The 15,543-nt window shown below is 38.6% G+C and overlaps 1 protein-coding gene across 3 annotated transcripts in view; it reads left to right on the top strand.

Moving 5' to 3' along the window:
• LOC110988641 (hyalin-like) overlaps positions 1-15,543 on the top strand; it is a 59,318-nt gene that overhangs the window by 27,517 nt on the left and 16,258 nt on the right. For all 3 annotated transcript variants that reach the window (XM_087133251.1, XM_087133249.1, XM_087133250.1), the window contains 2 exons: positions 2,749-2,991; positions 3,386-3,628. In XM_087133251.1, the coding sequence (XP_086989377.1) occupies positions 2,749-2,991; positions 3,386-3,628 (486 nt within the window). The remainder of the gene's footprint in view (positions 1-2,748; positions 2,992-3,385; positions 3,629-15,543) is intronic.

The raw sequence follows: 15,543 nt of genomic DNA, 5'->3' as shown, positions 1-15,543 counted from the left end.
TCTGAGAAATTTCAAGCAAACCTCCTGCCCTGTAAATGTTGTATACAAACTGTAAGAGCACACCTGCATATTGTATGTGGCTGATAAAGCACTAAATTCAGATAGATGTATCACAAAATGTACTACTTCATCTTTTGTGTGCTTGATGCACTGTGTGAAATACATGTACAGTCTAGGAATATTTTTGGGTAGGCCTGTGGACTTCACCTAGACTTGATACCGTCTTCTATCATGACATTGACCAGGCATCTTTGCATCAAGGGAATATACTGTATCACTGCACAAACTCAGGAAACCCCCACCAAAAGATGTAGTTTTATGCCAGCTTTTGTGAAGAACAACCATCTAGAAGCAGTTAATTTGTATAGTAGCTGGTAGGGAACTTACATGTGCATTGTAATGAGCCTGGCAATTTTTATGTAATAACGCACATTGTTGGAGACACCCAACATTTTTGTACAGTGTGAAATACAACTGTTTGCTTGCCCAGTGGCTAGGACTATAGGCAAAGAGTTTGGGAACATTTACCATTTGACAATAAGGTCATCTTAATCCTGGAACTTTGACATGTCAGATTTGTCTATATGTGATAGACACCAGTCTTAAAGTGTTTGGGATTTTTTTTGTTTCAGTCTCTCTGTGCTTATTAAGTAAGGCTGCAGTGATAGCCCCAGCCTTAATTTAGCAATGTCAGTGCAAGATGGTTAGTGCTCTCTGCATTCCTTCATGAATCATGCTACCGGTGCCAACCAGCCAAGAGAATTTGCCCGAAAGTCTTCTTGGCTGAATCTCTTAACTTGAAGGGATATTAACCTTAAAGTGGCATTTATGGCAAAATGTACAAGGAAAGTTCCCCTCGGAAAGCACAAAATGTAACAGATTCAACACAAAAAGAAATTAGCTCTGCCATCTTGAAATAATCACATAACGTAAGACCACGTGTATACTGCCTGTCTGATCAAGAGCCTACGTTCTAGTGTTGTTCTGCAAGACGTGGCAAAATCAATGCTGCTCTTAAAAACACACATGGTGCAGCAACAGGTCTGGATTCTCCTACTTAAATTAGCATGTAAGTGCCTTTTTGCCATATTAGCCTCGATTCCTCAGAAGAGGCTTTTTTTTTTATCGTAACAGGCCTAAGTGATTCTCAGGAGTAAATGCAGGGATGTTTTTTTGAAACAGTTTTTTTTTTCAAATGAGGCATAGTTAAAGTTAGGACTACCGTAAAGGGACAAAGATTGGATCTCATTTCCTGACCACCATTCAGTTTAACCCCTCTGTTTCTTTTCTTGGCTTGTGCTATAGATGTGATTACCTCTCTAGTTTATCTGCTCTGTGGATGCTTCCATGGTCGCCGTTGATCCTGTGATTAATCTTACAAGCTGTTTTCCTTCTGCCCTCTCCTCCTATAAGCCTAACAGTTCTCTACTCTTCACCTCCATGAAATTTAGCCCAGTGCTTTAAATTAAATTTCTGATGCCTTTGTTAAAGAGATTTTGCTCAGCTTGTGTGGTCCAGCCTTAAGATCGAATCACTCAAATTGTTTTCGGATACACCATTTTGCAGTGAGTCGTTGAGTTTAGATTTTGCATCATTTAGTTTTAAAGGAGCACATTTGTTTTCTCATTTCATTTCATGTGGGAGCATGTGGCCTAGTGGTTAGTGTTTGTAGCTTCTGATCATAAGGTTGGGGGTTCGAATCCAGCTGGTGGCAGCAAGTTGTGATCTTGGGCAAGTCATTTCATTCCTATGTGCCTCTCTCCACCCAGGTGTAAATGGGTACCTGTGAAGGCATATGTGGTTATGGTTAGCCAATTGAGCTAAAACGGCAGTGACGGCTAGTATACTCTCCAGGGATCTTAGATGGTTTCAGGAATATTCAGATGTAAGCCCAGTGTGCAGGGATAATGATAACAGCACCTTGATCACATTCATGGTGGATATAGTTTGCGCTTTATAAAAACTGGCCATTGTTATTCTTTCACTGGAATGGAGTTTGTATGGATGAAAGGTACATGACATATTGTCACCCCAATGTCTCTTTGTTGTTCCCAGTGTGATTGCACTTGTACATAGAAGCAGGTATTACTGCAGGCCAAAAGAAGTTATGTGTTGTGTTTGGCTTCATATTGATTGTTTTGCTATGGTTTGCTTTTAAAGAATGAGGGGTGGTTAATAGTTCTGAGAAATGGACTTTTGCAAGCTGCTTTTGAAACATTAACAGTCAGCCATTACAACTTAATGCAAGGCAGTGCAGCAAATAACTCACTATCGTTCCTGGCCCAAAAATATTTTAAGGAAGTTCCTAGGAATGATATTTAATCAATTTTCAGAGGTATTCATTTATCCCAGATAAATCAGATGCTTCCCAAGAATCTTAAAAAAGTAACTGTATAGAATTTGTACTAATGTGTAATAAATTTACATCCAATAAAACATTACTGTGTAGTAAACATGGTTTCATGAGATGTGGATCTCGCCAGAAAATAAAGTCTTCATATTCTCATTTTCTTGAAAGGAATTGGAAGATAAATTAAAATGCGTTTGAGACACAAAATATAGAGCTATTTTTTTACAGCAGTTTTAGTTCCTTTTTCATCTGATTGCTTTTTGTGAAGGTTGCAATATTTTCAGATGAATTCATGAAGTGAATATGCGTTGTTTGATTTCTGTCATGGCAAGTGTTGAGGTCCTGACAAACATGAACTTGTGAAAAATTGTTTTCTTCTTGTTTTCTTCTTGTTTTAGATAATGAGAATCCTAGTATCATGTGCCCAGATGACTTGATACAGAATACTGACAGTGGACGAGCTAATGCCACTGTCACTCTACCTGCTGCTACAACAAGTGACAACTCTGTGACATCATTGACAGTGACTACCAATCCATCTGGATCTCCTGTCCTTGGTATTGGCAACCATACTGTGACATACACGGTTACTGATGATAGTGGGAATCCTGCATCATGCAATATCACAGTCACAGTCAAAGGTTAGTACAAGCAATAAAGTGAGTGCTGAATTTGATGCTAAAATGGCTTTAAACATGGAGAAAAGGAGGGCGTTGGCAAAGCAACAAAAAAGTGGGTCACCAGTTGCTGATAAAGCAAACAAAGTCCTTGCGCGTGATGAGAAGGGTGTTACAAATAATTCAACGATATGTGATCAACAAACCAGCAATCAGATGGTAAGGATTTGATTGAGTGTTGTGCAATGTTAAATAAACATTTTCTGTAAGTGTTGTAGATTAAGGATCAATATTCAGCAGGTGATATATGTTTCTTCTAGTTCTTGGCATGTTGATGTATCATCCCCTTCAATTGGCTCAGAAATTAGCTCTACACTTTTAACCTTAACTCTGTCCTGTTTGATGTCATACCTCTCAGATGAGGAGGATCCTAGTATCATGTGCCCAGACGACTTGATATGGAATACTGACAGTGGACGAGCTAATGCCACTGTCACTTTACCTGCTCCTACAACAAGTGACAACTCTATGACATCATTGACAGTGACTACCAATCCATCTGGGTCTCCTGTCCTTGGTATTGGCAACCATACTGTGACATACACGGTTACTGATGATAGTGGGAATCCTGCATCATGCAATATCACAGTCACAGTCAGAGGTCAGTATAACATTAAAATTAAGCACTGTGCTTAGGTATGCAATGACGGAAAAAGCCTTTAAAATGTCACTGAAGTCTTACAGATATGTTCAGAATGTATCTTTTTTCTTTTGCTATCACAAGTTAATTTCTTCAAAAGTTTTAAACTAATGTAAACATGTTTGTACTTTCAATATGTGTTGGGAATGATTTTAAGATGATTGTTTTATTTATTCAGAACATGATGTTCTGAATAAAGAACGAAATATTGAATCAAACATGGCTTTCATTAGTCTTTATGGAGTCTGCATAATATTGAGTTATCTGAATATTATCAGTGGATCACCTACTGGTATTTAGACGTAGTTAGTTGACTTCGTGTTCAAAATCATGCTTTACATTCCTCAACCATCTTAGGTGCATATGAACTGTTCATTTAAACTCTGCATTGAAAGTAAAATATTGTAAGCGTTTGTCTTTTTTTAAAATTCAGACATTGAGCTTCCAAGCTTTACACGTCCTTCTAACTTTTCCTTGCCAACGGTCAGTGGAGAATCCTTTGCCATTGTCAGACTTCCGTTGCTGACTGACGTGACTGACAACTCGGGGCAAGATGTCAATGTCACCACATCGGTGCCTGACAATAGCCAGCTGCCCATAGGAATACATGCTATTGTGTATACTGTAACTGATGTCAGTGGGAACGTGGTAACGTTTACAATCACTGTCACAGTTGTAGGTGAGTCACATGTCAAAAAATCCAGGCGGTCACTGAAACCTGACTTTGAAACACAGACTTGCAGATTGAGACCTGTGAAATAGTACTTTCCACTCTGGCCAACCAACCTGACCTATTCACATTACCATTTAACTTTTAGGTCAGCTAGAGCAATCGAATGCAGTCTGGAGCATGTTTTTCAAGACCATAACCAGAAAGATAGTTCTACGTTGGTCATTGGTTTTTGCCTGTGTGACTTCATTGGTCCAGCCAAATCAGAACTAATGATGTGGAAAACATTGATGTGGTCTGCCACCTTGCAATTTGTCCCCGTCAGATTGTGTATTCCATTTCTTCCGTTGTATTTTTTTTCATGCCTGCTTAAAATATGTTGCTGGTGGGTGTTTTGAGGTCACAAACATGTTTCTGGTCTGGAATTTGCAAAAAGTACACCCCAGCATTCATGGGATGAACTTGTTTTTCAACTTATTGATTGATAGGCAGGTATGAAACCAGTAATTTTATTGACAAAAATCAATGACAACAAGTTATCACAAAAACTTTGTCTGAAACCAAGTTGCTCTGGTGTCATAATTAGCGACCTCAAGTGTCGATCTTGTGCCTGCTAGCACACCTTGTCGCTCCTAATTGTTTTAGATGTTGAACTTTTGCCATATTTAATTCAAAATTTGCTTTTAAATTTGCTTTTGCCATCTGAAATGGGTATCAATTAACCAACTAAATGCACTCATTGACGGACCAAAAATCAACCCATGTAACAAGCCAAGCCAACTTTTAAAAACTTCCAAACAAAAGGGCAATGATAACCTTTTTGGCATTTGTATGAAGTTTTTTCTGTTAGTCCGTACTTTAAGCATTATGCCAATTAACTGATCTTGAAACATTAAATCCTAACCTCCCAAGGGTTTATGTAAAACTTGTATTAATTATTCGGGACTTGCTCTGGATTTATTTTTGTTTATATTTATTGAAAAAAATGATTAAATTCATTGTTCCTTTTTTCTTGCTTTAAATAGATGAGGAAGCACCAAGATTTACACCTCCCTCTAACTTCACCATTCCAGCCATAGGCGGAGAATCTTTTGCCATAGTCAGGTTGCCGTTACCAACTAATGTGGCGGATAATTCTGGTGACGCTGTTAACATCACCACATCACCGGCTAACAACAGTATGCTAGACATAGGGCCCCATAGTATCGTCTACACTTTAACAGACTCTATGGGAAGGTTTAGCATGTTTACCATCGTTGTCACAGTTGAAGGTAATCATATATGAAATTCTTTCCCCCACCAACAACCTCCCCCCCCCCAAAAAATATGGCAGTTCTCTTTCCGGCATTTGTTCAAATTGTTTAAAAATGTAGCAAGAGTTTGATTACTTTCGTGAATGATGTCAAGAAATTTTGAAATATTTGGATAGAATATTAAAATTGTGGAATATTAATAACCACTTTTTGTTTCATTTTCAAGGAAATCTTACATTGAAACCTAGCCAGTTACATTGAAAGTGTTAAATCTACCTTTCATTTTGACCAAACATAAGGTAAATTAGGTGAACATTGAAACTATAAACAGATCCAGTTTGCCACCACTCTCTGTAAACAATTTTACTCTTGCAGCCTTTGGATGTGATACAAATCAGGATAGGTACCGTATACATCCTACGTAATACCCTTTAATAACCTTTCTTATGGAATCATTTTACATAGCGTGAGTTGCTCTATACAAAGCAGAAATGGAAAACTAAAACTCAACTAATTAATCATATTCAGTTAAGACTCATCTTTGGTCGGTTCAACAAAGTTTGTACTAAAAACATTGTTTTTTGAAGTAACAAAATAACTGTTTGGCTGTGAGAAACTTTGAAATTTTCTACCCGCTACCAATAAAGAAAATTGGAAATATTTTTTTAAATGCAGATTGAGCTAATTCAAGGACTGTTTAATGAGGGCTGTAATACTGAAAAGCAACAGCTGTCATAAAGGCCACGATAGTCCTCGTCCGAGGAGTTTCCTTTAATTTAAATAATGCATAGCTAAGCAACTGTTTGTGTAATCAGCCATAGATTTGTAGCACAAGGCTTATGTGTTGTGTGGAGATACACCAATCGTTGTAAAATTGGATGCAAAGATGGTCTTTGGAAATATGTAGCACCAAGGAGTTCATTCTGTACTCTGGTCTCATTTTCCTGCACTGAGTCACATCTGGAAAGTTTTAAAGTTCAGATAAAATTACTGAAACCTTTCCACCCAGATAAGGAAGACCCCTCCATTATGTGCCCTGATGACATCATTCAGGACAATGACAGAGGACAGGGTTATGCCACCATCACTGTCCCTGATCCTGCCACAGTCTCTGTGAGTGACAACTCTGAAGGGCAGCTTACAACCAGGGCCGAACTGAATGGGACACATCAATTCAGAATTGGCAACCATACCATCATGTACAACGTCACTGATGAGAGTGGGAATTCGATGTCTTGCACTCTCAACATCACCGTTAATGGTTAGTCCCATTAGTTTTTCAACCATACATCAAGTTAATAGACTTTGGCAAGGCTGGGTATTGAAATATCAAATGCAACATACTCTGTACAATAGCTAAAATTAGCAAAGCATTCATTCATTCTTTATTCCGGTTCAATCTAAACGAGATACTGACTAAGTAATCACATTTCCTTATGAGATGTAGTGATTAATGTTTGGATCTTCTGTGGTTCTGGTGATTTCCTGATTCTTTTTTTATCCTGGGATTTTTTAAGTTCTCTGATTTATTGACAGAATCTAAAGACTGTTCTCCAGATGGTAATTTCACTAGAAACATCTGTTTTTTCTTCTCTCCTGATTGAAAAAAAAAATGATTGATCCAGATGTGGAAAATCCGACGTTCACACGACCAGTGAATACCTCGTTCTCAGCAGGCCTTGGAGTAAGTTTTGCCATTGCCGTTTTACCACTACCCACTAACCTGATGGACAATTCTGGAGAGGTTGTGAGAGTCTCCACCACACCTGCCAATAACACCATGCTACCTATAGGGGAGCACATTATAGTCTACACAGTGAGCGACGCCTTTGGCTTGTCTGTGTCCTTCTCCATCCAAGTCATAGTTCTGGGTGAGTCCCATGCCAAGAAACATAAAAGTTCACTCAGTTGCATTTGAATGAAGTATTGTCTCTGATGAAAAGGGGGTGTGGTTTGGAGGTTACGGTTTGTAACTCCCAATCCATAGGGTCTGGGGTTTGAATCCAGCATCTGCTCTTATGCTGTGACCTTGAGCAAGTCACTTTACCCTATTTGCCTCGCTCCACCCAAGAGTATAAATTTGTGTCTGCTCATAATGCTCACAGTGCCTCCGAGAGCAGAGGTGTTTTGTCATATTTGATGAGCTCTTCACACCAGCAACAAGCTTTTCATTCCCCAGGGAGCTGAGATGGTTATGAGGAATGCTTTGAGATGAGCAGAGATAGCTAGAACCTTGAGCTGAGCACCCATGCTGGTGGACACCTGTACTCTAATGTACCTGTAATAATTATTCATACCTTTAAAATCTTGCTCTCGAACAGAAAGTTATTGAAGCACTTTGTCTGACTGAAGTTGTTGAATATACATATGTGGTATCCCAGTCTCAAATCTTCGTGCATTTTTCTGCATCCCTTTCCGCATTCCCATCTTACTTTGTAAATTAATTTACAATTTAATTAAGTTCAGTTAAACTCAACCAGCCACAGAGAATACCATTAGAAAGCTGACATGAGTCTAGTTTTGCCATATTGGGCAGATCTGCCTGAGAAATTCCAAGCGAACCTCTTGCCTGTGAATTTTGTGCTGTGACCAAACAGTTGTATTTTGCACTGCTCAGTTAGATGGCTCCAACAATGTGTGTTTTGGTGAAATATCAGATATTATTTAAAATTTGCCAGGTCAATACAATGTACACATATAGCCAAAGTTCCCTACCAGCTGTTGTACAGAATTAACCGCTTCTCGATAGTTGTTCTACACAAAAGCTGGCATAAAGGTACATCTTTTGGTGGGGGTTTCCTAAGGGTGTGCAGTGAAACAGTATATGTATATTCCCTTGATGCAAAGATGCCTGGTCAATGTAATCATGATGGAAGACGGTATCAAGTCTAGGTGAAGTCTGCAGGCCTACCCAAAAATATTCCTAGTGTACCATGTGTACATGTACTTGTACATGTATGTCACGCAGTGCTTCAAGCACATGGAAGATGACTGAGTACATTTTGTGGTATGTCGATCAGGGAGCTTCATATACAATGTGCACGTGTGACAACATGTATATACTATTGGCCAAATTTGTGAAATATTTGGAGTTTGTGAATATTTGCCATTTGGCAACAACATCATCTGACAGCAGAAACCTTGACATGTCAGATAAATGCACATGTACATGTAGGTTTATAACAGTAAGACTGTGGCAGACACTGTGATAGTGATTGGGAGTTGTTTTTTTGTTTCAATCTCTCTGTGCTTGTTAAGTAAGGCTGCAATGATAGCCCCAGCCTTAATTTAGCAGTTTCAGTGCAAGATGCTTAGTACTTTCTGCATTCCTTGATGAATCATGCTATCAATACCAACCAGCCAAGAGAATTTGCCCAGAAGTCTTCTTGGCTGAATCTCTTTAGTAGGAAACAAAGCCAGTCACAGAGTTGGAGCTGATGTCTCAGGTGCTTGTGTTCTGGATGGTACATGATCACTCAGCAAATAGTGTTTCCTGGATCACCGACATCTCAATTGAAAATCTTTTTTGTAGCAGGCCATCTTCTTATCTTCTGTTCTCTCAGAAATCAAAGACTCCTTCCTTGATCTTGTTGGGCCCAGACAGTGCTGTAATAGGTTATTTTTTGTTTACCAAGTTTACTGCTGAGCACCATTGGATTGGAGCGGAGTTCTCCAATTCCTTGCATATCAGTCACTAGTCATCCATTCCCAAGACAAGCTATGCAGTGTTTGAATGACCTGTGATGGAAGCATTCATTCTGGGGTCATCCGCTGTTACTTGTGACTGCCTTCTTGAAATGACTTGTGAGGAGCATTCGTTTGTGCAGTGCTACATGTATATGCCTGCATACCTTGAATGGCGACAGTACATGTATACAGGGATTGCATTTGCGTGTGTTACTCTCAATACTTATTGGTGTGGGAAAATGATTAGTACGCATTACTCTCATATCACATTGAGGGAACAAACAATGCTTGTATTTGACATGCACAATATTTTTTTATTGTTGTATTAGTTTCTGTTATAAACTTGGCCTTCCACTTTTATATAATCATTTTCTGTGTTCCGCTTGGTCCTGCAGAGATTCAGCGCACTTGTTTTTCAATGTAATACTGATGTCAGGAAACTGTGTTAAAAAGTAATAGCAGACAAAAAGTTTTCATTCCAGAGAATTGTTGGAGATAAATATGACACACGTGATCAGTGTTTACCTTAAAGTGTTATTCATTGCAAAATGTAATGGAAAGATCACCTGTGAAAGCACAAAATGTATCAGATTTAACACAGAAAGAAATTGGCTCAGCCATCTTGAATTAATCACATGATGTAAGACCATGTGTATACTGCCTGTCTGATCAAGAGCATACATGTACATTCTCGTAGTTTCTTGCAATTTCAGCTCAAAAAAATTTGAAACAGATTTGCTCCCGTATAGACCATCATAGTAAACATGGCTGTAACAGCACTTCGTGTTAATACTCTCAAGCTAATACTGGTAACAAATTCATCTGCAGCTGCACGTTACAACAAAGACTATTAGCTAACGAGCAGTAACCACAGCGATATTAAATTACCATGATTGATTGGCAGTGTGGTTCTGCAAGATATGGCAAAATCAGTGATTCTCATAAAAACACACATGGCGCAGCAACAGGTCTGGATTCTCCTACTTAAATTAGCATGTAAGTGCCTTTTTGCCAAACTAACCTCAATTCCTTAGAAGAGGCTTTGTATCGTGACAGGCCTAAGTGGTTCTCATGAGTAAATGCGGGGGAATTTTGGAAACTTTTTTTTTTTCAGATGAGGCATAGTTAAAGTTAGGACTACTGTGAGGGTACAAAGATGAGATCTCATTTCATGACCACCATTCAGTTTAATCCCTCTGTTTCTTTTCTTGGCTTGTGCTGTAGATATGATGGTAGAAAATTCTTTTGCCTCTCTAGTCTGCCCTGTGGATGATTCCATGGTCACTGTTGGTCCTGTGATTAACTTACAAGCTGTTTTCTTTCTGTAATTTCCTTGTGCCTCTCCTCGCACGAGCCTAACGATTCTCTGCTCTTAACAAATCCTAACAGATCCATGAAATTTGGACCAGTGCTTTTAAGTTTATTTTCTGATCATATTGTTAAAGAGATATTGCCCAGCAAGTTGTAGGGTCCACCTTTAAGACTGAATCACTTAAATTTGTTCTCAGATACACCATTTTTGCAATGAGTCATACAGTTTAGATTACCGCTCGGCGAGTAGTGAATTTGTCTAATCGATTAATCATGCAAGAACTAATCACAGTTAGTCGATTATTTGCAAGTGGTTGTAACAATTCCGAGACGTGTAGGAATATGCATCGTAATGTGAATGTGGTGCTCTGATCAGTTTCAGTACAGAAATTCTGCACAAGCATAATTCACACTCTCTGCACAAGCAAGTGCCCTGGCATTTTTTTCTGTGTTGCTGCTTTTCTCTTTCTTAAAATAATGAAATCTGGAATTCCAGTGACACATTATCTTGATTATATTTGGATAGGGTACGGTTTTTATGGCTTAAACTCCTTGAACAATTTGACTGAGTACAAGAGGACATATGTGACTAGTCTGCCAAAAAGAGGCCTAGCAGCTGATTCATTCTGACGTGTGGAGGACAGTTTTATTAAATTAAAATGCAGATTTCTTCAAATCGAAAATAACCAAATTATGCCTACCTCACTGAAACTGTTTTAATCTAATGACTCTTGCTTTTAAGTATGGGAAAACTTCTGATTACTCAGTCACTTTTAACACGTCTGAAAAATTCTCACAGAAGAAAGTTCTAAATAACCTCCCTAAACTTCTCAATGGTATACCCCGCACACGTTTTTGTTTAGCTTTCATTCATTGTTTGACCTTGTCAGGCAATATGAATAATTTGTTATTAGCTGACTGAAAGATACTTGCCATTGATTGCAGTCACAGTCTCATGATGTCATTTTGGCAGTGGCAAAAATTGGCGGATATGTGGCACACTTTCTAAGATTAGGGCCATTTTCCAATACTCAACTTCGTCTCCGTCTCAGGCTTTGTTCCCAAACCCAATGTGGGCCTGAAGTGTTTAAATTACATTGGATTACTGTCATTTTGGGCTTTTTTGCATCTTATTTGATGTTCTGTGGCACTATTAGACTGATTACTTCACTTGCAGCTTCAAAGTCAGCTAGTAAAAAAACAGTTGAAGCCTGAGATGGAGCCGAAGTTGAGTATTGGAAAACGACCTTGGAGACTGTATGCTGCATTCAGTCATATGGTTGAGTTTCAGTGGGACTATGCCACAATGGGGACTGTGGATAATCAAAAGGCATTCTGTCTGCCAGTGCAGCAAGTGATCACATTCCAGCATTACCTTGGGAACTTCTCATTTGTGTAAATTTGTATATTCACAAGTGTTTTGAGTTCAGTCACATTACAGTGGACAGAAAGAAGCAATAATTTGAAATACAAAATGAGTTAAACCATACTTGAAAAGAAATTGTTTCTTTGACCAAGAGATGTGATGGCCCAGGCAGTACTCATCATTCCCACCAAGCTTTTATTCTACAAAGCCTTCAATAAAAGTGAAAAAAAATTATCAAACAGAGAAACTTCCACATTCAAGTTTTGTGGATTTCTATAGCCTTTGTTTGCATTATCATTGGGGCAGTAAGGCTGTTCTACTTTACTTTTTTTTAGTCATAAAGTCCAAGACTCCAAGACCCAGAATAACCAGCATAAAAAACAGGGATCTGTGTCTGTGATTTGAAACATGCTGATTGTTTGGAATTAATTTACAATCCCGTGAACTAGTTTACTGCCTTTCAGCATGAAACAGAAGCCTTGCATACTTGCAGTTGGCAACTCTTGCTACACTTTCCGACTTTCAGCTAACAGCTTATTCCCGTAAGGCTAAAGTTCATTGAACTGAACTGCCTCGTTGACTGCAAGCCAATGCAGGCTGGTGAAACAAAATAGGTGTGCCCTGTATTGTGTGAAATTGCTTGTCATTCCTTTACAGTGTACATTGTGGTGCTGTGTGAAATTTAATCAGTACTGGCTAACAATCACTACCCGCAAGTAATTCATAGCTATTAATTGGGTTGGCATGATTAATTGAATAGTTGCTGGTCCATGAGTAGTGCAACGAGTAGAAGAAACTCATCAAGATACTCGCCCAGAGGTAGTTCAGATTTGGCATCATTTAGTTTAAAAGGAGCCCATTCGTCTTTTCATTTCCCTGGAATGTAGTATTGTCACCCCATTCTCTTTGTTGTTTCTAGCGCCACGATTGCACTTGTGCATGGGAGCTAGTATACAAATACAGCATGGTTTGAGGGAAGTAGTGGGGATTACTGATCCAGAGGTATAGGTCAGCTTAACTACCTCCTGACCTGAAGTGAAGGGAGGTAGTTAAGCTGACCTGCACGGGGACCAGTAATTTCCACTATTTTCCCGAAATAAATCATGCTGTATTTGTTTTACTGCACCCCATAAATATTCAATTAAATGTTCAATTCTGCAGGTTCCAACTGAAAAACCTCTTCAAAATCCACCTTTTTTTGTCTTGACAGTATTTTTCCAGTAGCCTCACTGCCTTGCAATAATTTCCTTCGTAGATTTTGTGTCTTTATTCAGCACAATAAGTTCTAGTTCATGTTCAAATAAAGATGGAAATCTAACGTTACTTGTGCTCACAGATGCCATTTTTGTTTCTCAGCTGCTAAATTTCCATCATGTCCAAGTCGAGTGCAGACGTACATAGCAACAGGGCTTCAATAGTCTGGTGCTGACACATGTTTTTGGTCTTTACTGTAATAGTTATTAGGATACAACTCCAGACTGGTTCCGTAAAGATCACATGACACATACTACATATTTACGTGGCAGGTTCCAGAGAGATTTTTTTGGTGCTACCAGACAAAAATACCACACGGCAGTGAGGTGGATACTCTTCAGTATGGCGTCACCTGGTTGCATATCATTTCTATATCCCAGACGCAAGGTGGAATCAGCCAATGACGCACTCTGATTTGCTCATGAATATTTATGAGGTGTAGTAATAGGTATTACAGTAGCCCCCCCCCCAAAAAAAATTGTGTTTTGTGTTTGGCTTCAAATTGATTGTTTTCCTCTGGTGTACTTTTCAAGAATCAGGGATGGTTAATGGCTCTAAAGAATGGACTTTTGCAAGCTGCTTTTCAAACTTTAATGGTCAGCCTTAACAACTTTTTGCAGGGCAGTGCGGCAAATAACCAACATTTGTCTGTTGTCCAAAAATATTTAAGAAATTTCCCTGGAATAATAGTGAATCAATTTTTGGAGGTATTCGTTCATCACAGAAAAATTGATTCCCCCCTAAGCTCTTTGAAATTATCTGTATAGAATTTGTACCAATGTTTGATAGATAAAACAATAAAACATTACAGGTTAGGAAATATATTGTCATGAGAAGGGAAGCTAGGCTGATGATAAGGACTTCAGATTCTTATTTCTTGATAGAGATTTTTAATTCATCATATCATTTCTGTCAGAGATGAAACATACAGTTAATTTTTCTCATGACTCATAGTTCTTTTTCGTGTCATTGCTTTGTCTTTGTGAAGGTTGCAACATTTTCGTATGAATTTTTCATGAAGTAAATATACTGTGTTTGGATTTCTGTAATTTCAAGTTTTGAGGACTGGGCATAAATGTAAATGTAAACATTTCTTTGTTTTTAGATAATGAGGATCCCAGAATCATGTGCCCAGATGACTTGATTAGGTATACTGAAGTTGGACGAGCCAATACCACTGTCACTCTACCTGCTGCAACAACAAGTGACAACTCTGTGACATCATTGACAGTGACTACCAATCCATCTGGGTCTCCTGTCCTTGGTATTGGCAACCATACTGTGACATACACGGTTACTGATGATAGTGGGAATCCTGCATCATGCAATATCACAGTCACAATCAGAGGTCAGTTCATGCAATAAAGTGAGTGCTGAATTTGATGCTAAAATGGTTTTAAACATGGAGAAAAGGAGGGCGTTGGCAAAGCAACAAAAAAGTGGGTCACCGGTTGCTAATAAAGCAAACAAAGTCCTTGCGCGTGATGAGAAGGATGTTACAAATAATTCAACGATATGTGATCAACAAACCAGCAATCAGATGGTAAGGATTTGATTGAGTGTTGTGCAATGTTAAATAAACATTTTCTGTAAGTGTTGTAGATTAAGGATCAATATTCAGCAGGTGATATATGTTTTTCTAGTTTTTGACATGTTGATGTATCATCCCCTTCAATTGGCTCAGAAATTAGCTCTACACTTTTAACCCTAACTCTGTCCTGTTTGATGTCATACCTCTCAGATGAGGAGGATCCTAGTATCATGTGCCCAGACGACTTGATATGGAATACTGACAGTGGACGAGCTAATGCCACTGTCACTTTACCTGCTCCTACAACAAGTGACAACTCTGTGACATCATTGACAGTGACTACCAATCCATCTGGGTCTCCTGTCCTTGGTATTGGCAACCATACTGTGACATACACGGTTACTGATGATAGCGGGAATCCTGCATCATGCAATATCACAGTCACAATCAGAGGTCAGTTCATGCAATAAAGTAAGCATTTTTCATTGCTTAAGTTGAAGCAAAATTGACATTAAACATAGAGAAAATGAGGGCATTGACTAAGAAACAAAACAGCGGCTCCATGGTTGCTATAAATGTAACAGTCACAACCAGAGGTCAATAGAACATTTGAATTTAGGCACTGTGCTGTAGGTATGCAATGCCAAAAGAACCTTTAAAATTAATGGAAGTGTAACAGATATGTTCATAAGTTTTCTTTATTTTTCTTTTGCCATCAGAAGTTGAATTCTTCAAAACTTTTAAATTAATGTAAATGTATTTGTACTTTCAACATCTAATGGGAATGATTTTAAGATGATTGTT

This window comes from Acanthaster planci, linkage group LG02 (genome assembly GCF_054643075.1).
Source record: "Acanthaster planci isolate LZ-2023a linkage group LG02, COTS_SCS, whole genome shotgun sequence".
Lineage (NCBI taxonomy): Eukaryota > Metazoa > Echinodermata > Asteroidea > Valvatida > Acanthasteridae > Acanthaster > Acanthaster planci.
The sequence above is the reverse complement of the archived record's forward strand: the minus strand, read 5'-3'. Positions and strand labels throughout refer to the sequence as shown.